General features: G+C 36.0%; 1 protein-coding gene across 1 annotated transcript in view; it reads left to right on the top strand.

The window, feature by feature from the left end:
• Nucleotides 1–24,085, top strand: part of CFAP46 (cilia and flagella associated protein 46) — a 73,211-nt gene that overhangs the window by 14,717 nt on the left and 34,409 nt on the right. The window contains exons 13-31 of the mRNA XM_054277227.1: nt 185–283; nt 1,545–1,735; nt 3,331–3,559; nt 4,558–4,678; nt 6,404–6,527; nt 7,447–7,577; nt 8,891–9,036; nt 9,561–9,694; nt 11,213–11,425; nt 12,637–12,847; nt 13,208–13,357; nt 14,118–14,225; nt 15,738–15,919; nt 17,770–17,901; nt 19,252–19,417; nt 22,123–22,207; nt 22,315–22,453; nt 22,987–23,170; nt 23,595–23,754. Of these exons, the coding sequence (XP_054133202.1) occupies nt 185–283; nt 1,545–1,735; nt 3,331–3,559; nt 4,558–4,678; nt 6,404–6,527; nt 7,447–7,577; nt 8,891–9,036; nt 9,561–9,694; nt 11,213–11,425; nt 12,637–12,847; nt 13,208–13,357; nt 14,118–14,225; nt 15,738–15,919; nt 17,770–17,901; nt 19,252–19,417; nt 22,123–22,207; nt 22,315–22,453; nt 22,987–23,170; nt 23,595–23,754 (2,905 nt within the window). The remainder of the gene's footprint in view (nt 1–184; nt 284–1,544; nt 1,736–3,330; nt 3,560–4,557; nt 4,679–6,403; nt 6,528–7,446; nt 7,578–8,890; nt 9,037–9,560; nt 9,695–11,212; nt 11,426–12,636; nt 12,848–13,207; nt 13,358–14,117; nt 14,226–15,737; nt 15,920–17,769; nt 17,902–19,251; nt 19,418–22,122; nt 22,208–22,314; nt 22,454–22,986; nt 23,171–23,594; nt 23,755–24,085) is intronic.

Here is a 24,085-nt window from a genome sequence, read left to right on the forward strand (position 1 = left end):
TTAAGGGACTGCAGTTCAAACAACAAATTCCATTCCCTTTGTATCATTGCAGTTAACTCACTAGTATAGTGGGATTTTCAGTAGGAAAGTACAGTGCTGTGTTACTGTAATTGCATGGGTTTAACCTTTATGGTATTTCTTTTTAATTATTAAAATTAGCATTTTGTGTATTAATACTTTGTAGGAGCAAGGGAAACTCATTGAGATAGAATGTCTGGAATATGAATATGAAATGAAGAAAGATGGCACTGAAATTGTGACTTATACCAAAGGAGTTGTTGAGGTACATTCTTGAACTTTGAGAAAAAAGGAAAAGTTTTAATTTGTTAAATGTGGAATATTGTATTTGACTGTGTCTCTTAATTACATTATACTGATAAGGAATTCTTTTAACCTTTATACTCTTTTAAATTGAATTTTCAATAAGCAAATGGGGAAATATAAACCATAGTTGTGTGTTGCTCCCTTAAGTTTTCTGTCTGACTGTAAAGGTTCATAATATATTGCTTTCCAAGAGCAAAGATGGTAGCATTGAGGCATGTTTTCATATTTTGCCTTTATGGGGCCTCTTTTCATGGAACATCTTGGATTGGAAAGGACCACTAGGGATCATTGAGTCCATCTCAACTGTGATTGCCTGTTATGGTCAATGTAATACAAATTCTTACGTCAGAAATGTGGATTGTTCCTGATCACACTGGGAAGGATTTTCTTGAATTTCTGTGGTTGTTTGGCTCAGTTGTAATTCAGACCATCGAAGTCAGAAGCCTAAATATCAATATTATTAATGGTGTTAGAGAGATACCTACAATGAGCAGTTTACACCAGTTGTTAGTCACCTTAAGTTCCTTCACTGGGAAGTAGGAATAAGTTTAATGAAACTTGGTAGTGTAAAGACTTACTCCTGTCTAGGACTATAACAATTTTGGGGTTCAGACATTCCACTGACCTTTTGAAAGAACACCCTCTTGTTAATGAGTTCTTCATAATACGAAGCACTACTAATAGTAAATGTAAAACAAGATATTTAGGTATTTCTAATTTTTAAGTCTACAGTGTATGCAATTGGAGAAGGATTTTGTTTAATTTTTTACTGATCTTTTTTTTTTTTTTACTTGCATAACCTCTAAAAATAATGTATGAATTGCAAGTCTGTTACTGTAGGTAATATTGGCTTCTAGATTTAATAACAACCAAGTTTAATTGACAGTATGGCAAATTCCATTCATAATATTTCTTTTTTCCTCTTTGGTGCTGCATCTGTAGCTGAATTTGAAAAAAACCCCAAAGTGGCTAAACCTTCTGAATTCACAAATATTCACAATTATCAATTTTTGTTTATCATTAGAATGGGGAGTAGCTGACAGACTTCTGCCAGAAATACGTGATAGCAGCCTGGAGCATCTAAAAGAAATACTTTCCAAAGTTTGCTGACTGAGGGACTGCTTTCTACTGAAAACAGTCCTAAGATTAAAATTTGGAGGAATATGTAAGAAATTCTATTTATTAATGCAGTGGTGCTAACTAATTCTTCATGTATGTAGGCTCAGCTGAAATTGATCAAAAACCTTGAATTAGCATTAAAACGTGCCATTCAGCTGGGAGATCCTGGCGTGATTCAGGTTGTTTGTGCAACCCTGTGGAATCTGTGCTTGCCACTACTACAACACAATTTGCATCAACACCTGCGAAAGCCACTGATCTCAGTTGCTGCTGTCCTTGAGGAGATTGACAGGTAATTTTCAATGCTGTGTAGTATTTTGAAAGGTCTCAAAGCATCAAACTCATTTAAAACCTCAAGTTCTGTGATATTAAGTGTCTTTGAGAATTTTCCACTAGCTTGTAATAAATGCGTGCCTGCATGTTGCATACATTTCCCTGTTAATCATCTAAATACAGGTTCTTTTCAGGCACAATCTTACACCGTTTAATGACCTGTAACAAATATTGAAATACTTTAGGAATTTAAAAATACTCTAATTAATCAAAATTATGTGAGAAAATTCCAAAGCTGCAGCATAAGTGTTGGACTGTGGTCTAGATTCTTGTGTTGACATTGCTTTTGTTGGTCACAAAAAAAAAATTTTAAAAATTGCTTCTGAAAAAAATCATGGCTTCTGTATTATATGTCAGAAAAGACTCTTGCAAGATACTACTTTTGTATCTTTGATGATAGTTTCAGTGTTTTAAAAATTTTTTTCCAGTTGTATAAAGAGTGGATATACGCATGCATGAAAGCAGTATATTGTATTGCTGTGCTGTTGTTCTGTTTCCATACAGAGAATTCAAGTTTAGCATAGGCAACTTTGAAATTTGTACTAAATGTTAGTAATGGCAGTTTTTCTCCGAAAGCCTGCAGGGAGATGTTGGAGAGATGAGGGTTTGAGACATATACATATGTCACATGTATATTCTTAACAATCCAGCAGACTCAGCCTCAGTTCTGATGTGGTACTGTCTCTAGAGACTGAATGAAGTAATTTGTGTCTATTAATTTGCCTGTTTTAATTTTTGGTTTGATAGCAACATTAATTGTGGCTACTTGCTCAGTCAGGCTGGCTCTGATGTGGACATACATTAGTTCTATGGCCTGATATTTGATAGGCTTGAAAACCTTTTTTCTCTCTCTTTTTCGTAACATTGCTTAAATTTATCTGATTTTTTGTTTTTCTTCCTGAGAATAATCAGTAGTAGTATGTAGAGGTCTGAACTGTTGTGAGCAGGGGATGGATGGGGGAGCTGGGCATGCCTGAGGCTGGAGAAGATGCAGGTTTTGGTGAAGGCATGCTGGCTTCATAGAGTGAAGTCAACAACACCTGGGTAGAGACCATACTTAGAGTGAATGTGTGTGCCTGAGGTGAGCCCCATCTTTAAAAGAGCTGAGCAAATATGACCAGGGCTCAAGTTTCAGGAGTATTAGCATCTGCTTAAATGTTAGGAGCAGAGAGTTAATTTTGTCAAAAGTCCTTATTCAGCACATTATAGTTTCTCTGTCAGTTAACTACTTTTGAAAACCTCTTCACCTGATTTGCATGCCTAAGCAGTACTGAAAAAGAGTTCTACAGATATATGAAGACCAGTTAGTTCACAAGATGTGTTGCATTCTCCTACAGGGTCAATGAAAATAATATGCAGCTAAATTTTCTTACTAATTTCAGTTAAAAAGGCATGATAGTGAAAATTAAAGCAACAAGTCAGTTAAAAAGAGAATATCAATTTTAATGCTGGAGTCGCTTTTAATTACTGAGTTTCACCTTTGAGTGAGTTTTAGGTCTAAGAATTTTAGTATGCTTTATTTTAACAGTTTACACTTAAATTTGTAATCCTTAGCATGTTGATTTTACTGCGTTGTCAAGTTCATATGGAAATAGCTCGTATTGAAGAAGATGGGGATAGACTAGAGGCTGCTTTGGAACATGTGCAAAAAGCTATGCACCTGAACAACAGTGGGCAGTACCAAGAGCATCTGAGACTGAGCTTTAACCGCCTTCGTTTGGGTGCTATGCTGTACGAGTCTCCTGAGCATCCAGAGGATCAGGCGGTAATGCTGATTGAACAGGTGAGCATGGAGAGCAAACTCTGTACCTGGAATAGGCTTGCTCATTAAATTCCAGCAGACTGCTGTTTAGTAGAACTGCATATTTGTGGAGCCAGCATCAGTTTGTTTTCAGCAAACTGTCTTTGCTTTGTTGCCTTGAAGTGGTTGTGCTGCTTCACAGTCTGAAGATCATAGTAAAGGATTTTTTTCCCCATTCTTCCAAAGCTTATTTCTTGGGAAAGGCAGGGAGCTGTTAATTAGCAGAAATATCAGCAAAAAAAAGAATAGCAGTTGTCAATAATTAGGATTTCATTGCATGAAACAGTTTTATTTCATGAGAAGCACAGTGTCCAAATTGCTAAACATCCTTGCTGGCTATGAGATAAATCAATATCATGTGGCTCTCACAAATGCCACTAAATAATATACTCTACAGTCACAATATGGGCGCTGTCAAGAGTGACTGCATCTAATTCTGTTGTGCTGCCTTAGCACCTGAACAGAAATCATACTGACAACTGATTGTTTTCCTGGTTCAAATGCTTTTTCATGCAAGCTTACTCAGTTTAAATGTTGCATCAAAAACCCATGCCCCCTCTGACTTTAGTTAGTTCTTAGCAGACAGGGATCTTTTTCTATTTTATAGCAATTCCTAGCCACTGCACACTGGATATGTTACTGTTGGTTGTGAATAAATTCTGTTCTTTGTTTGGAAAGGTATAACATAACGTCAGGTTATATACTGAGGAATATATTGTAAAGATTCATGAGAAGCAGAAACAGCACTTCATATTAAATTATCTGTGGTGTAATCGTGAATATCAACAGAAGTTCCACAGTCACTTTCAATGACAGTCATGCTGTAGAATGATGTGTAAGATACCTAAAGATACCCAAGTCTATGGGTATTTTTTTGGTAGTTGCAAGTTATATGATGTATATTCTGTTATGTTTAGTAAATAAGATCTAGTTGGAATATAAAATGAGCCTTATGACAATGAGTTCTTTTCTTTCTGCAGGCTAAAAGGGGAAAACAAAAGGATAATATGAGGAAAAAGAGATCACTTCTGGTACATGCAGGTCTTGCATTAGCTCCTGACACATTTCAAATAGTCCTTGACAGTGAAAATGAAGCTAAAGGTAAAGTATGTGTGTGTGACTAAAAGTTTCTAACTTTGCTTTGCACATTCTTAAAGACTGGACATTGCATCTGGTGGCAACATATAGGGAATATTACAATACAGATGAAGTGATAGTTCTGCTGAATTCTGTGGCAGACTTCCTAATATTTTCATTAGGGATAAAAGTGTTGTATGGTGATACTGGAAAAGGTGTTGATTTCCCCTCCAAATTCCTCTGAATCCCACTGTTGTGCTGTAGTGTGGTGTAAGTAGTTCTATTTTCACTAAGTACAATTCCTGAATGTTTTTAACCAAGGTCATTTTCAAGTGGTGTTTTCAGAAATTTCATGCCATAATACCCAGTGTTAATTACACCAGGTATTCCTTCTATATTGTAATTGTTTTTCTCTTCTAAAATCTTGCCTTTGAGAGCTCTAGTTTTGCGCAGAGATTTAGGTGAGAATTCATTATTTACTTTCTAAAACATGCAACATAAATGGATACATTCCTTACGCCCCACACAGAAAAACAAAATCAGTTTGTGATTATACAGCTTCTGGTTGAGGAAGAGTGGGCAGGGAACACACTTTCCAGATTGCTTAAACTATTTTGTACTATTGTGGCAATAAATCAAGTGTGTGTATGTGACTAATTTTACTAACTTTGAGTAAAAGCAGTGTACTCCTCCAGCAGAGATTGTGCTGGAGGAAGGGAATGCTGCAGAAAGCTCTGTTGCTTCCAGAGCAGGTGTGTGTGCTGTGGAACACCAAGCTCTCTGTTCAGCCAGGTCTCAAAGTTCACCTTTCACATCCCCATTTCAAACTCCATCAACTAATCACGTAGAAGCCAGAGTCACATTTACAGATCAATCATTCGACTCTGTGCAGTCCTTTTAAGACTGGGAAAACTGTATTGCTGGAAAACATTTTCATAGATTATTTAAAGTGATATAATTTATCGTATTTGTGAAATGAAGAGAATTAAAATCGTGGACATCTCCTTGCTGTTAAATTTCGACTTGAAAACTGTACAATTACTTTTGAGATTCCTCTGAGAATAAATCTGAGCACACATTAGCCTTCCAGGCTGAATCTTTAAAATGAGTGAGATTATTACAACATTGAAGCTATTACAAGACTTCTTTTGACATAATATTTATATTATTTTGTTCTGAAAAATTTCAGTTGCTTCTTAGGCTGTCATCCAAGCAGTGAGTTTTTGCTTTTTCTATTACTTAAGTTGCCACAAGATTATACATGTGCATTGAAGGAGTAAGAAAATACATATGCAAATTTATTACATTAAATGTACATAGGACAGAGCATCAGATTTATATGGTTATTTTTTCTTTTCAGTTGCATGAAAAAACTTTATATTTTCAGATTGAGTGTGTACTTTACACACATGGTTCACTTGCTCTTGAATGAACCTAACGAGAGCACTACATGTCCTGTAAGAAAAGTGGTCTATTTAAGATATTTAGGCACTAAACAAGCATAGATCAGTTTTGGATGGGACAACTGTATTTCAAGATACAGGAAAAAACCAAAATAGATGTTGGTAGAATACATGATGGTTGGTTTTATGTGGGTTGGTTGGTTTGGGGAAAGCTTGGAGGAATGAGAAAAGGGCTGGATTTTGAGTGTTTCAGCAAGGAATTATGTGTCTAATTCCTTGCCATTCTTGTGGATTTAAAAATTTCTAATATATAAAAAACTACCATTGATTTTATTTCTTCACCAAGTTTTCTCAGGTAAAAGTAATAGTCAAATAAGCTACCTCTGTGCAAAAGCCCAACATCATACCAGAAGTGTGAAGAAAGTTGATGAACATTTGAAACACTTAAAAAATGGAAATTGCAGAGAAAGGTAATTGCTACAGACCAGAGGCGTCTCTTTCATCTGTTGTAGAAGTCTTCAAGAGGAAAGGTTCTGTCTCTGAGGTTTTCAGTGGATGGTACCTTGTAAGAGGTTGAATATTTCAGCCTCTGGCAACATGCTGAAGCATGTGTATAATTTTGTGTTCAGAAGGCTCTGTTATATTTCCATGCCATGCAGAATTTTATTCTTTCCCTGTTTCTAATCTGCTCTCTCACGTGCACGCCTAAACTCACCTGTTCTATTGATATGAGCCCAACATACAGAGGGGTGTGTGGGTTAAGGCTTGTACTTGATGAAGAATTGATACTTGCAAGTGTCTTTTTAAGTCCTTGTACCTAAGAAGCACATCATGTACTACAAATTTTTTGGTAAAAAAACTAAGTAGTTCATTCTGAGAGTCAGAGAGATTAATCTGTGGAAAAATGACAGGTTTCTTTTTTCTATTTATATATCATTTTGTCATTCTTTAGTTAAAAGGATGTGTCTACCTTTTTTCTGCACTAAAAATTCCCATGCTGAAATTTAAAGGCAGTTGTTTTTTTTAAATATTCTAAATCCAAACTAGTTTTCAAGACTTATTTTTAAATTCTCAACATTAGTTTTGAAATATTTAGTTTACTTTATGAGATAGAAAATGAGGGTTGTCACACGTGTTTTGAACTTTAGTAGAATTACCATCCAAGAGAAGAATTCTGTCTCTTATTAATGAAGAGATTATTTTTAATAGATAAAGTAATAGTGTTACCTTTGCTACTGACAAGAAGTCTTCCTTTTATTAATTTTTATTAGATGTAATTTTTTTTCCTGATGGCCATCATTATTGACAAGATTATTTTTGTCAGTCCTGAACTGTGGAACCTAATCCTGCTCATTAACTAATTTTATATTTATGCTTTTTCTTTGGTAGAATTATACTTTGGGCAGATTTGGCAAAAGTTGCATGTAAGCAGGAAGTGTGGAATGTCTGTCGTGCAGCATGTCGATTTTGCCTCTTGTATGATGATATTTTGTTTAGAGAGGCAACAAAGCATAAACAAAGTAAGTGACAAATCATTTTCAATCTTGTAAGGAACTTTTTAATCGTTTAATTGAGTTACTGAAAGGAGACAGACAATCTTATTTTATTTCCTCCCATTCCCAAAGCTCCCCCAGTTTCTTTTCTGGCACTGCATGTTGGCATACATGTTGAACTTCTAGAAGTCAGTCATTACTTTTTTTGTAGAAGCCGTACTCTGCTGTCAGAAGTGTTTCACCAGTGCTGTAGAAGAGCACTTCTGTGAAATCCATCTGCCTGTCTAAAGAATGCAGGCAAATTCCCTCATGGTCATCCAGGTCCATATCATTCGTGTCTGATGAGCTGAAGAAAAATGGGTTGTAAGCCACTTTGTATGAGGCTCACTTGTAAACATTTTTACCCCTTAATCCCCTATTAGTGAGTGGTTCCTCTGAGGTGTCCAGCATTGTACCTTGTTCCCTGAGGGTCTGCTGGAAACCAAGCGCACGTTAAGGGTTTTTAGCTTGGGGCAAAGCACTTTGAAATCACTCTCTGCTTACTGGCTTTTAAAGTTGTCATGGAATTTGTAAAACTCATATTTAAGAATAGATGAAATGGTTTTTCTTTCACTAGCCAAAGTTAATTGAACCTATTCCATATTTTTTCCAAAGTCCACTTAAAATAGCACATCAATTTGCTGATTTTCTTTCACAAGTTTTGCATCTTCAGACTAGCCATGTTTAGTCTTTTGTCTTCTTTCCAAACAAAATGAGGGAAAAATAAATACACTTACCAGAAACTGAAGGCAACCATGCACCAAAAGCATCATGAATAGAAACTGGTAGAATTACAAACTTTGTGTTTATATTAAAACAATCTTAGTCCTTTCTCTTCATTATTAAACTAAATTCCTCTTCAATAATGTGTGCACTACCAGAAAGTCAACCCAGTCCATGATTTAAAAGTAAAAAGACTTTAGCCTCTGCATAATCCACTTCTATGCTCCACTTCCATTTATGCAATAAAATTGAACTAGAGGCCATGGAGTCTATTCATCTATTCACACTGAAATTTCAGTATGTGTACTATGACTGGAGCAAGTTATTTGCTGCAAATATTGAAGATTATAAATAAATTGAAAGGCAGCAAAATCACAGGTAACAAATGCCTCAGCACTGCTTGAGAACAGGCTTTGAGTGCAATAAATGGCAATAATGTAAAAGTTGGTTACTTGAAATAATTAAAAATCTTTTCTTGCTAACTATTCCTTGTGAATTTAAGAATATGTAGGGATTTGTAATTGAAAAATGAAGACAATCATTTGCATGGAAATAATAATGGGTTTATTTATTTTTAGCACAGAAGAATAAAGCTAATGCAACTGTGATGATGGATGGTCGAGCTGGCAGCGCATCAAGAAAATCATTGCTGCCTGCTAAATCCTTTTCTTTTGAAGCAGATTTACTCAGAATCCTAGCAGAAATAAGATTTATTAATGCAGAGGTAAATAAATTACATAACTGTCATTCATATTTGTTTAGTTTTATTTTATATACAAATCTTGAAGCACCAGAATTTTGAGTTTAGTTATTTTATATCTCCATAGGAAGTAAAGGAAGAAGTGGTTTCATAAAGCAACCTTATCAAAATAATGTGTGAAAGTAACTGTAGCTATAGTTTTTCTGCAAGTGCTGATAACACTTCTTTACAAGAGTTTCTACTGTAAATTTTTGACATCTGACATGACATTTCTGGATCCATGAAGTTCCAGCATAATTGAAAAACTTACATATATAAATTATGGGTTTTTCTCCATGTAATTACTTAGTAAAATTAGCTGTAGACAATTTTAAGCTTATGAAGTACTGAGCATTGTATTTCATATACTTGTACATGCCTGTACAGTATTTGAAAAAACATTTTGTTTTTTTTTAATTTTTGAAGAGGTAACAGCACTAATAGGAAGAAATAATCTGTTTTTACAATGATAACCTGGGTAGACAACTTATTTCTCTGTGTCTTTTCAGGCAACTGTTCATTTATTAAGATTGCAGGGAGTCAAACTGAATGATCATGCTGTACCTCCAGCAGCTGCGTACCAGAGCCGTCCAGGACACGTTTCATATCTTCCCGACAGCGATCCAGAATGGAAAACATACAGGTACTTTTTTGTAATATGTATCAAGACCAAGGAACTCTTAACAGATGATTATTATGAGACACTGCTGATTACTGCAAAAACTGTTTCTCCTCAGTAAAATTGTCACCAGATTCTTCATTTTTGTGAGTAGTCATGGGAAACGGGAAAAAGATCTAAAAAATAGTTTGAGATATTTTTCTTAGGTTTCCTTTCATTCTGGAGTGTGGATTTTATTTTTCATTTAACATTTATTTCTCTGAAAATAGAAGCTGGTGTTCCAAGATGAAAAATAATTGTTGTACATTGACACATAGATAATTAAATTCTGTATTTAAAAATATGTTTTCTCAAATCAGAAAGCTCTTTTTGTCTTGCTTTATAGCTCCTATACATATAATGATTATATAGTCCTGAATGCATACGATGAATTATTCCAGTTTGCGAATCTAGCGTGCTCCTTCCGATCAACTGAAATGAATTTGGAGAGTAGAATATAGCAAGCACTGTTTTTCACTAGTCTTACATGATTATTTCTTGCGAAGGAGAAGAAGGAGGAGAGAGATTTCTGAAGATGATGCTTAGACTCTGCTGTTCACATTCATAGTAATACCAGCCTTACTGTTACAGTGGTCATGTCCTGGGAGATCAGGATGGCAGAGTTGTGTCCCTAGGTCTGTTCACGAAATCTGAAAATTAAGTAAAGTTTCTCACACTGTCTGCTTGCAAATGTTCAGTAGAATGGGAAAAATTATAAACTGATCAGAGCCAAGGGGCAAAGAAGATGAGAACTCTGTTCCAAAATTTGCTACCAGCTATTTTTGAGTTTATCTAATTAGATTAAAAACCCATGGAAAAAAAGGACTTTGGTCTGGTACTGTGTCCTGTACCACTGCTGACATAGTAATACCCATTGTCAGTTTGTGCTTTTGGCTTTATTACTTTGGAACCATGGCATTTCTGTATGATCACTCAAGACTGTGTTTTTAGTATTTTTTTGCAAAGTAATAGTACATTTTGATAATTAAGAAAGAAAATAAATTTATTGAAAGAAAGTTATTGCACAGACTGTGAAGAAAATGTTATTCTATTTTAAAATATTACAGCATTTCAAAGCACCTGGAAATGTCTTTGAGTGCAACAACACATGCAGTTTTGAGTAAAAAAGACATGTCCTTAACTGTCACATGGCATGCCTCGCTCATATCTATGTTCAAGTAGAGCCTTGACATGGTTATTTGATTTCTAGCACTGGTGGGTGGATTCACACACGCATTTAAAAAACCCAAACATGCGGATGAAACCTGAACCATAGACACTGGTTTTTTAGCTAATAGCATTTCAATTTCAGAGACTACTCATTTTATGTTGATACTACTTCCTTTTTGAACCATCTTCTCATTGAAGTAAAATGTAAGTCAGTGGATGAGAACTTAGTAAATGCAACTGAAAATTGATTAAATTTTTGTTCTTGTTGTTGGTAGTACTGCATATGTAATGTTGAAGCTTTTGAATAACAGCTTCTTTATACTAATTTTATAGTTTATGGATAGACAGCTTATCTCAGTATGCTATGGAAAACTTCCAACGTGCAGCTGAAATAGGAGAAGAATTGAATGAAGCCTGGATTGTTCACAATGCTGTGGTGTATACCTTAAATTATAACAGACATGTGATTTCTTCAGGAAGACAGAGGGACATTATTGAGTATCTGCAGACTCTTCTTGGAGCCATCAAGACTGTCAGGCATGATGGGTAAATTGAGATGCTTGGATATGAACATACTCTTTTTTCTAAAACACAGAAAATATTATTGCAAATATCGAAAGTCACTTTGTGCTGTGAAATATTTATTGCTGGCTTTCATTGGCAGTGAAGGAGTCTTGGTATATATAGAGTCACTCAGGAGATAAATTGTGAAAACTAGGTGTTAATCCTTTCTGTTCTTTGTTACTATACATTGTAAACCATGCTAACTTTGGACCAATAAATATTACTTTCTCTTCAGTGTGGAATAGGAACATGTGCATGCAAAATAGCATTTTGTTAAGTTAGTCAGAAAATTGGGAAAATTCCCTGAGACTGTGAATTTGCACAACAGCTCAAAATGCATTTTTCTGCTGTCAGTTCTCTGATCTTGAATTATTTTGTAAAGATAGTTCATTGCAAATAGTTCTAACCAGTGTAAGCAGATTACTACTGGTTTTGAAATATGAGAAAATAGAAGACAAAGGAAATAAAGGGAATGTGCTCATTAGTAGACCATGAAAATGGGAACATGGATTCCACAGTGGTTTAGAGAAATCCTGTTCTGCAGTAAATGCAATGGGAGAATGATCAGCCATTAGGGAGTAGATACTCTAGTCAAAATCTGACTATAGGACAAATTCCTAGATATTTTGGAACTTCCTTGGGAGTGACCTCACCACTAGGTAGAGTAACGACCAGCAGCAAAGAAGTCTCTTTTAACAGTACTGGGGAATAAAATTAAAATTTCTGTTTGTGCAGAGTTGAACACTGGTAATACCTGCTTATTTATTTTGATACTTACATCAATATGTACTAGCAATAATCTCTTAGATATAATTAGGTTCATGTTTTCTGAAATAAAAACCCCAAAACACCAAAACCCAAAAACCCCAAAAATTTCAGCTTGACAGTAGGTTGGCATGATAACCACAAAAAATGTGAAGGACTTGGTTTAGGATACTTTTTTAGAAAATAGTTGTTCTTTTCATATGAGAAAAATGGATGTTAACTGAAAATTGATTCTGGGTTTTGTAGTTTTAATAATTAAACTGCTTTACCAACAGGCAGATTTTTTTGGGTAATATCCATAATTTTGCTTTCTATGAAAAAACTAGATTTTCAAGTAATGCTTACTTCTTGAAATCAATAACTTTATTCCTGCCTTTTTATTTTGATCTGATGCAGTATGCACTTCTGATTTTTGTTTTCTTCTACAGAAGTACTGAAATTTTACTGATGTTATGTAATGCTTTGGCTCGAGCCCTAATTATTTCTTGGATTCCAAAGCCAAAATCTGCTGAGAAGATAGAAGAGACACCAGTAGAGAGTAGCAGAAAAGCTGCAGCAAAGAAACAGGAAAAAGAAAATATCATCCAGTCTTTTTCAGTAGATCCTAGTGGACTTCCTGACATCAAAGCTGCCTTAGAGGTGCAAACCCCTGATTTTTTGTTGTCCCTTTCATATGTCTGTCATATATTGCAGCAGAATGAATTCCTATAATTTCAAGGGTAGAAGTTTGGCTTTTTTTAAAGCTACCTTCTTTTATAGTTTCTGTCACCACAAATCCTTCCCAAATGCACCTTGGAGCTCCTTACCAACTTGGGGCTGAGGACTGTAGGTTCTGTTTGCCTTGGGCTGCCTTGAAGCAGCTGTTGTTCGGCTTAGAGATGCATGCGCAATAATCTAAAAATAACCCATGGATAGCATGTTCCATAAAAGAAACATACAAGAAACTTTCCACATTCTCCTGCATTTCACTTTTTTTTTTTTTCTCTTCTTGGTGTTTAGATTTGTGAATTTGCCCTAAATGCAATGACTAAGACCACACGTAATGAAAAAGTCTCTCTTGCTGCACATCAACAGATCATTGCTACCTGGGTGAAAGCCAAGCAGTTGAACCAGCAGCAGATCAGACATCAGCTGGGGACTCGGGGGGAGGTATGATTTCCCTGAAATCCTGCATAGTGTAGAAACTTTACAAAGAGAAGTTAAATTCATAAATTGATTTAATAATGACTGAAATTATCAAGGTACATTTTCTTCTGTGTATTTGAACGTAATGTAAAAATAAATTTTGTCTGCAGCTCCTTACAGAACACAGGAAATTTTTGACATTGGGTATAGCAGTGAGTCTACATTTCTTAACTCTTCCTTATGATGTTAGCTGCCATGGTGATGTTTGTCATATGATGACCGTTGAGCAAAATTGATTTTGAATTCACAAATGTAAAATAATAAAATGGCTGCATTAAAAGTGTTAAGAAAAATCAGCTATATTAATGTCAACATTTACTATGGCCTCTTTATATATATATATATATATGTATGTAAAAGACCTATATATATATATATATTATAGACCTAGTAAGCTGGAAAGAAATATTTAATTCTTATATTTTTACTTTATAGCGTCTTTAAAACTGGAAACTCTCAGTGGCATATGAAATTTGCCTTCATTGTATTGTTGATGTGGGCTTTTAGCGTTGAATCTAGTAGTTCAGAGTTCACAGTGTTAATTAAAAATATATAAATACAAAAAACCAAGAATTTTAATGACACAGTACAGAGCAGGAATTGCTTAGAGCAAACTGAGGTTTTCAAACAATATTATTATTATTATTATTATTATCTCAATTAATGTCCTTCATAATATTAACTTGCAAAAAAATCTGAATATGAATTTTTTATTTCTGCTTAGAATAATGATGAAGTGCAAAATCTTCAGGCGAGAATTCTTGTTGGTCTGGAAATGTATTCATGTAATGGCTTGGGTCTCATGGATTTCACTCTTCCTAGCTTATCTCAGGTATTTAGGGTTTATTTTATAAGCTCTTGAGTTTTAAGAAATTGTGTGCTATGAATTTGATTTCAAATTCAATTTTAAATAGAGTTTAAATTATTTTTGAATCTTTTATTGTACCATTATTTTCTTTAACCAAGAAATTAAATATTTATGGCAGGGAGGAGATTTTTGTGACAGAATGATTTTATTTATCCAAAGATCAGATACCATTAGAATATAAATATTCAGTTTATGCTTATGTTGCTCTGGCAGATTGTTTCCATCAGATGAGCATAAGGGGTTCAGGTGAATTCTGTTAGAACCATACTTCTAACCTTTCATTTTTCTTCTGGAGAAAACTTGATAGAAGCTTACAGTTGTTTAGTTTAGAGAAGCCCTCCAAGATGACGGAGTCCAGCTGTTCCCCCAGAACTGCCAAGGTCTCCAGGTGCCACATCCACACAACATTTTAATTCATCCAGGGATGGGGACTCCCTTTCAGTGAAGGAATGTTCCCAGTATCCAACCCAAACCTCCCCTGGTGTGGCTTGAGGCTGTTTGTTCTTGTCCTGTCCTTGTCACCTGGGAGAAGACACTGACCCCTCCCTGCCTCCGGCCTCTCCAGGTAGCTATAGGGAGGTTTGGGTTTGTAATGGAAGCATTCAACAGTTCAACAGAAAACTTCACAGCAGAGTGAATTTTCTTTGACAGTTGCAAGGTAGAACACAACTACACTTGGTTACTGCTGATTGACTGTGTAAAATAAAACTAGCAGGTTGGCAGGACAATAACAAACTATTACTGACAACTAGGAACTAGGTCCTTATGAATAAATAGGTATCTAATTCTAGTTGGTGTACAGATTTATGTCAAATATTATGAGTTAACTTTAGCTATCACTTCACTGGCGTAGTTTTGTATAGCAGTGTTGTAGTATCTTCATTTGGAGCAATTCATTAACAATTACCACTGTCCTAAAAAGGTGGACCTTTGACATGTACAAAAGAAATAAAAGTAAAACATTTAGATGCTATAATGAAACTACATGTGAAATGATCTGTAACTATATCTATATATATGTATGTATGTTCAGGTTGGAAAAGACCTCTAAGATTATGGAGCCCAAGCTCTCCTGAGCTGCCACATATATAACAGCATACAGAGCAACTACTTCTTACAATTACTGGTTGTTGCAAAACCGCTCCTGTGTCCCGTTCTTACTTTCATCTTAACTGAAACGGGCTCCGAGTTTTGAAAGTCTTATTCCACTGGTTTTTGAAAGGTGACTGAGGACATAGGACAAGTCCTGGCAGACACTTCTGGCCAGAAGGCATACACAATTATACCTGGATTTGCACACATTATGTTAATGCTTACTGCACGGTGAATGAGGCCTCTCTATTGTATATTTTGATTGTACTTGTAGCTCTTTCATTTTCTAGATGGCTTTATCATATATTTGTTCCATGCCCAGGTGAGTTGTAAAAAAAAGCATATAAAAACCTTCAATTTTAACCTTTCTTTTTTTAATCCCAGTTACTGGATTTGGCTTTAGAATGCAGTTGGTCAGATTCTCTAGTGGAATTGCAGACGCTGACACGACTTACGTATTTTGCGTATGTGTCACAAGACTATGAAAGAGTGATGACTTGTTCCAAAAGGATCTTGGAATCAGATGAGAATTTTCTCCTCAATAGAAATATTAAGAAATATGGCGTGTAAGTACATAGAATTTCCTGTGATATGGTAATGTACTTGAACGAAGTTTTGAAGAAAGTAAAGAGGGTAAATGTGTCTGGTCACAAACAAAAATGGAAGAATCTTTTTTCCAAAAAAAATTGTGCTGCTACAGATGAAAATGAAAGTAGAAGGCAGTGGGAGATCCAGATTATGGCTCTGGACCTCATTCAGGTAGATGAAGCTTGCTATCCAAGGGAGTCGGAAGCTTGTACATTTCTGTGTTTGGGTGTCTTCCAGGAGCACTGCTGCTCTGAAATGATCTCTGGGAATCACAGTATTTTGACTCTTTTATAATCTCTAGGCAGAAAATAGCTGATTCTACTTCTTTTGATGAAGCAAATTGCTTTCAGTGCTCATCTGGCTCTAATACACTGAAGGGCTATGTAGTTCATGGACCACGTTGAAGCTGGGGGTGATGAAAGATATGAGCAGTTCTGCATTCCAGGCTCTGCTGTCAGGTAGTCTGACAGTGCTAAATTGCCATCTATGCATGTGGGTACAATAGGAATGTAACTAGTTCCTCTAAAACCCCAGTCTCTTACTTGACTTTGAACCTTTGCTTAAAAAAAAAAAAAAAAAAAAAGGCACATATAAATGGATCTATTGGTGGAGCCCTTTATTATAAAGAAGGTGATACCCTTTGAGCCCTCTACTTTTGAAAAATAATTTCCTCTAAAAGCAGAATTTAATTTTATCCAAAGAGGAAAGAATCAACTCCATTTAATAGCAGTTTTTCTGAATGTAGGAAGTCAAACTAATGAAGGATAAAATGTTTGATTGTGCAGCCATGGTAAAGCACACAGGTGCGGTTAAGGCGGAATTTTACCTGGTTAGCTCCTGCTTGCGGGCACAGTGTGTGGTTAAGGCGGAATTTACCCGGTTGGCTCCTGCTGTGGGCACAGTGTGTGGTCAAGGCGGAATTTACCCGGTTGGCTCCTGCTGTGGGCACAGTGTGTGGTCAAGGCGGAATTTACCCGGTTGGCTCCTGCTGTGGGCACAGTGTGTGGTCAAGGCGGAATTTACCCGGTTGGCTCCTACTGTGGGCACAGTGTGTGGTCAAGGCGGTTAAGGCGGAATTTTACCTGGTTAGCTCCTGCTGTGGGCACGGGCGCCCTCTCGTGGACGCAGCCGCGGCCGCACGTGGCTCTCCCGGGGCGAGCTCCGCGCTGCTGCGGGGGCGGCGCTCGGTAACAGAGACGCTGAAAACCCCTGCAAATCGTATTTATTCTTTTCTTACTAAGTTGCTATTAATCAATGATATTAACCAATAGTATCAATTTATTTCTGTATTAATTTTTAAGTGATTAACTCTGGAACTGAAATCTATATTGTTTTCTTCTGCGTGTAGTGGGATGGGATCCATACCAATTTCTCCAGAGCCCTGAGCATATTTTACCGGACACAAGCTTGACAAATCTCAAAATAAAGTATCAAAAATTGTCTAATTTTCCTGATTTCTGGTTTTAATTGCTTGGTGTATAAGTTCGACTTAGACCTAATATTTTTTTGACGTACAATAGTGAAAAATAGGGAGAAAATGACAAATCTATGTTCTTTCCTTGCTGAATATAGATAATAGTTTTTTAAAATATGATTTCACAGTTATTTTCTGTAGAGGTGTAAAAAGATATTTGAGTCTACTTTTTTACAAAATATTCCGTTTTTGAAATGTTTTCTAATTTTAAAATAAAACTCAATAAAAGGATCTGTAACTTTTTGTAAGCAAGGGACATCTATATAGAAGCAACTTGAATACATCATTAATAGGAATTGTTGTGATCTTAGCCTGTAAAACTTAGCGCTTCTTGAAATGTTTGCCTTTATGCAGGCTGGGCAACAGTGTGAGACAAGAAATGTTAAGCATTGCAGCCTGTATAAAAGGAAAGAGCATAATGGAGAACTTGTCTGGAAGAAAACATCTGCGTGTAGCAGCATCGCAAACCTTTGTTCAGAGTGCCAGGTGTGTTTTCTGTTGAGAGAAAACTAACATTAAACAAATCTAAAATTTAGTTACAGTTTTGGGGATCATCATATTTTCTCCCAAGACTGATAAAAATCAACATAATTGCGAATTGGAATCTTTAGCAAAGGATTTGACAGATTTTTGCACTTCAGTAAATTTATCAACTGCTTTCCACATAGCTGACTTTATAGTGTCAGAGAATCACACCATCTTCAGAAGGGATGTAGTTCAGAGTCCTGCTCAAAGCAGGGCCAGTCCAGGCCTCTATCCAGTCTGACTGTGAAAACCTCAAGGAATGGAGACATGCAACATCTGTGAGTAACCTGCTCCACTGCATGGCTGTACCCACGGGGGACATTTCTGAACCTTTCTCGTTTTAACTTATGTTCTTGCTTGTCCTGCCATTCGCTGGGAAGAGCCTGACTGTTGCATCTCAATAACTTTATTAGGTTATTGAGGTTATTAGGTTATAGGGGTATACTTTCCCTTCTTAGGGCTCCTAAAGCCACCTCTTGAGCTAACCCTCTTCTCAAGGCAAGTGCAGTCCAGTCCTTAGATCATCTCAGTGGCCCCTCACTCAGCGCCTTGTGGTTTCTCTGTGTCTGGCAAGTATTGGGTGGCCTAAAACTGGATATAGCAGTCTAAATGTGATCTAAAGAGTGCTGTCTAGAGGGTGATCACATTGACAGTTTCAAAAAACTGCTTTCTTTAAAATAGTAACGCTATTCAGTTGGTTATTGCATTACATCAATCTGTAATTTTTCACTGAAATGCCAAGCCTCTTTCTCACTCAGATGAGTAGTGTGTCACAATATGGAGGATTATTAACTTTTATTAATTCAAAGTATCATTTGCAGAAATATGCTCAAAGCAATTTGGATGCAGCTAGTGGCATTTCGGCCATATACTTGTGTTACAGTGGTACTATACTAAGCAAAATCCATAGTACAGTAATAATTAGTATGTTTTATTTTTTAATGTTTTTTTGGAATGCGAAATTAATGTTATAGGCAGCCAAATAAAGTGCATTATTTCAATGAGAACATCTTGAGGAGGTTTCTGCTATTGTTTAAATGAATGCTCCTGAGCTAAGATTATTCAGAAATACAGTAAAATTAATTATTATCATTAATATGCTACATATTTATTCCTAGTTCTGCTGAGTGTGTGAAATTGTTTGGTATATAAAAATGGAAAATAGCTTTTCTATGAAGCTCTTATGCTAAGTGCTCATTGCTGAGGTGATCCATAGATCAGCTAAACCCAAATGTTCCTAAAAGTAAAATTCTTTATTATAGCTAAAGTGTGGCTGTTTTTCCTTATAAAGTTCTATTTCCCTTTCTTCAGGCATGCAGGTGAAGCTGGAAATTATTCCCTTGTAATCTTTGCAGCTGCACACTTTTGGAATGCATGTTTACCTTTGCTAGGCTCACCACATGACAGAGAACAGTTTAAAGGACCTATCAAAATAATTCTTAAGAGTATAATTAAAGCAGAATCTAAAAACAAACAGGTGAGACTTTCTAATAGGTATTGCTTGTTTTTAGTGATTGGTGCTGATGGTAAAGAAACTTCAAGATACTTTCCTAAAAGGCAAAAGTGATTTATTTGTCATAAACGCATTTCTGGTTTCTTACCGGCAGTCGTATACTCTTGTATTTGATTTGGTGATTCTTTTGGTTTTGGCCAGTTGTCAAACTCTCAACAGTTTTCTGCAAAGTAATTTGCTGTCTGATTTTCACTGTACTGTTTCATTTCATTAAGCTTACAAAAAAAAAAAATTTAGAAAATATTCAAAATCCAGAAAAAAAAAGCCACTTCTAGCAAGTTTGCTAATAGATTTGGAAAATATGATAATAGATCCTAAAACACTAACTCAGGAAAAAAAAAAAAAGTTACTGTCTGAGTTAAGGTTTCTCCCACCTGTGGACTCAAATTTCTTCTACCTCCAAAAGGAAAGTTTTACTTTTCATATTTTCAGGTTTTTAACAGACTGTTTAGGACTTTGGCAGTAGGAAGGAGTCAAAATTTAGACTGTTCTGGGAATTTATGATAAAATTAAATACTTATTGATGATGAACAGCATGTGTATTCCAAAGAAGTTATCCTCTCGAAACCCAATGCAAGTGATGTGTGTCATATAAGACATCTCACCAGGTGGAATTTCTTCTGCACCCTGAAACTTCCATGGCATTTACAACTTTTCTTGCTTTAAAACTCCATGGAGCTTATCCATTTCTCTTTCTAGATTTGATTTACATGTCAGTGGAGCTGCTGTATATTTCCATAGGCACAATTATTGATGGCTTTTGCATCCAAGCTTAGTGGTACAAATATGAGTCTGCATCTCAGATCATCAGGCAGGACAATACAAGAATAGAAACCTTTACTTGCTTTCTTGTCAAGTTGTGTATAAATCTCAAATAATCAGTAATGATGACTGGCCTGATTATTCTGGGTGTGTAGGAACTGATGAGTACAATGTGTACTTTAAAAGCACAGTGATAATTGTGAGTTTAATGGAACTTTGACAGTGTTTAGATACATAATGGTAATTGCCCATAGAGACAGTCCTAAAGTTTGTTATTTGTAGAGATACATTTAAAACCAGTAAAAAGGAATACTTCATTATGTGTATATAGTTATCTCTCCACCGCAGCATAATTTCAGAGTGAATCCTTAAAAAGTAGTATTAAAAAGTAATTATATGTAGATAATGAAAATTTACAGTTACAGGTAGCATAGGTATTTTTTTGTCTGCAAATGTTAGTAATTCTTATGAGTTAGAAGTGAGTGACTTCTGATGGCAGTTAAGGAAAAAAATTCCTGTTAACAGAGTGCTCTATATTTGATTATTTCTGGAGTTACTGAGTTTTTAAAATACATATACACTGTAGGAACCATTGTGAGAGGCAGGAACTGATCTCCAGTGATCCTTGACCAGGATAACTAGACCATTTTTAAATGCAGTCATATCTGGAGAAGGATCTACCAGCAGATGCCCAGATTCTCATCTACCAGGACTCCCAAATCCTTCACCACAGGACTGCTCTTGTTTCATCCCCTGGGCTGCACTGATACTGGGGTTTGCCCTAACTGAGGTGCAGGACCTTGCACTTGATCTTGTTGAACTTCTAAAGGTTGCCTTGGGCCACTCATTGAGCCTGTCAGTCTCTCTAGGTGACATCCCTTCCCTCTCATCAATCAACCACACCACTCACCTCGACGTCATCAGCAGATTGTGGAGGTGCACGCAATCCCCTTGCTGTGTCAGCAAGGAAGATTTGAACAGCACTGGTTCCAGTATCCCTGGTATTGGTATCCCTCGAGGTATACCACCTGTAACTGGTTTCTGTGGATACTGAGCCGTTTGGACGTTGAGCCAGTGACTGTAATTCTTATCCATCCATCAAACTTCTGTCTGTCCAGCTCAGTAGCAGCAAGGTTATGGAGGCCATATCAAAGGCCTTACAGAAATCCAAGTGGGTGGCATCTGCAGTTCGTGTCCGTCGGTGCAGCCGCTCCATTGATCCCTCTAGGTGACTGAATTAGACAAACTTTGTGCCTTCATGGAAGTAAATGGTTATTAGACCAAATCTGATAAACCTTTGATGATGCTAATGTAATACTTCCCAAATGTTGTGGCTACAACTTAGTTAACATTTAGCATCATCCTACATGTATTTAATGGTTAGTGTGTCATATATGAATCTATTTGAGAAACTGGACGGTAAATTTCTCTTTGAAGATGCAGAATTGTGCTGTAGAGGAGAAGGAAACAGCTGATCTTTGACCTTTAGGTGAGAATTGTGATTGTCAAATGTTCACAGGTGAGGAGTGGAGCCTGCTTTAGGCAGGCATGTAGGCAGACAGCTCTGTAGGAACCTCAGTGACTCTCTGGGAGCCCTTCAGGATCTAATGTTATTTGAGTGTAAGGAAGTTAATATTACTAAGCCTGGTTATTTTTGTATTGAGTTTGTAGTATAGGACTCACTCTGGAGAAATGCTTGTGGCTTTCATCTGGTCAAGAAACTTTAAGTTACAGGTAACTATTATGAAGATACTGTTCATGTCAATGATATGAACTGGTTCACAGACAAAACAAAAGTTCAGTAATACTTAGAGATATATGTTAACTGAAAGATAGAGGGGTTTCTGTGTTTTTTTTTTTTGTATGTGTGTGTTTTGATGTTTTTTGTTTTTTGGTTTTTTTTTAAGGGAAAGAAAGATACATGCCCTTTGCATCAGTGGATTACAAAGGATTTTCAAAATATTGGGTTATCAGTTGGATGCTTTCTCCCAGGCATGTTCTTCCTTTTGTTGATCTGGTAATAAAAGAAAACCCAGTATTTTGTAATCATTATTCTAATTCTGCAGTATATTAATAAATAATTTGAATATACTTCAAAGGTGCTGAGGAAGATCTGGCATTAAGAACCTCCTTATATGGTCTATTATTCCACATCTATGCTGATAAAGCTGACTGGGAGACAGCACTAAAACTCCTGGATGAAGCTATCCAAGTTTTGCCTCAGACAAGACACAAACTGTAAGTTAGTTGACTTATTAAAATAAGCATTTCGATTCTTAAGAAGTATAAAACTTTTGAGTATTTTTCATTTTATATGCATTGGGAAAATATTATGATTACTTTTAAGCAGTCTGTCTTTGCAACACAAAACATTCTTGTGTCTTTTCCATGAAAAAGACATGCATAGACAGTGCTTCCTATCATTAATCTTCTAATACTTGTAAATTTAATACTTGTAAATTTGATTTTTAAAAAACTTACATAAAAGTAGTATCTTACTTCCCAAGCAAATAGATGCATGAAATGTGGCTATATAGCAGAAGTTTTAGTTTTCCTAACTGCAAACCCTTCTTCATTAAATGGAAACGAAATTATCTAGGATACTGCTTATATAATCCTGTTTGAGTTGGTTTCATGCCCTTTTATGCCAGTTTATAAACTTTGCATCTTTGTACTGCTACAGATACGAGCTAGTATGTGTGTCTTACTCACAAAGTAACTTTACAGGTACAGATGCAAGCAATTTGTAATTTGTTTGATCTTTTTTCTAGCCTGATTTTCAAACTTATGGCTACAGTGAGGGCAGGATCAGGATGCTGTTTTACAACGGCCATTCAGAAAGCCAGTCAAGAAAGTGAAGATTACTTGTCACACATGTGGCGACACTTGGTGATGGTCTCCAGAAGTATTGTTGGACAGTTGAGCTGTTTTCAAAATGCGATCATTGCCTTGCAGGTTTGTCAGTTCTTTCTGTTTGTTCCCATGCTGATAGAATGATGTTTCTCAAGTGATTCGTGGGACTGCAAGTTCCTGAATGGGTAGGGAGGCCATATACTTGACAATTGCTTTTTATAACTTTGAGATTACTCTTCAGAAGGAAAACTCTCTGTGGTTGAATGTTTATATCAAGTAAACTTTTCATTGAGTTCTTCCAAAGAAAAATGCCTAAGAGTAGTAAGTGGTTTTAATAAAATGAAGATTTAACTGGTGGTGGAGTTTCCTGTTGCATTCTGTTTATCATAATTCTGATGCCAATAAAACTGCTTGATGTCAAATTATTATTTTTTGCTTCTGTTAAGACTACATGAAACTTTAGAATATAATTTTGATGGTTTACATAAACAAATACAAATTAACTCCTCCTTTATTACTTTTATAGAAACAAAAAGATGAATGGCAGAGAGTTGATTACCTGATGGAATTTGCTGAATGCTTATATTGTAATCAGTTTCCCCTCAATGATGCTATTAAACCTCTGCAGTGGGCAATAGATCTTCTGCTTTGTATGGAATTCCCTATGCAATCCTCACAAGAGGAAGGTATGTAATGGGTGTTTGTTCTTCAGAGCAATTTCTCAGCAGGAAACACAAGTGAGATTTTAAATTTGCAGCTTAGTTATCAAAAGGAATGGCACAAGCTTGCTTGTATTTTCTCATGCACCTACTGTCATTTATTCAATGCAAGTTCAGTTTATTTGTGAATTTTGTGTTATGCTATGGAAAATTACTCTCAGTCTTTTGATATAGTAAGATACTGCACTGCTCTGACACAGGGATTCCTGAGATGTGAGGTGCTACCAGAAAGCAGTGTTGGACAGTTTGCTTCAAGTGAGTTCTCATGGAGGGACAGATGACAGTGAAGGAAATAGTT

This window comes from Melozone crissalis, unplaced genomic scaffold, assembly GCF_028551555.1.
Source record: "Melozone crissalis strain CALT ecotype California unplaced genomic scaffold, PUWL_Pcris_2 ptg000019l_1, whole genome shotgun sequence".
Taxonomy (NCBI): Eukaryota; Metazoa; Chordata; class Aves; order Passeriformes; family Passerellidae; genus Melozone; species Melozone crissalis.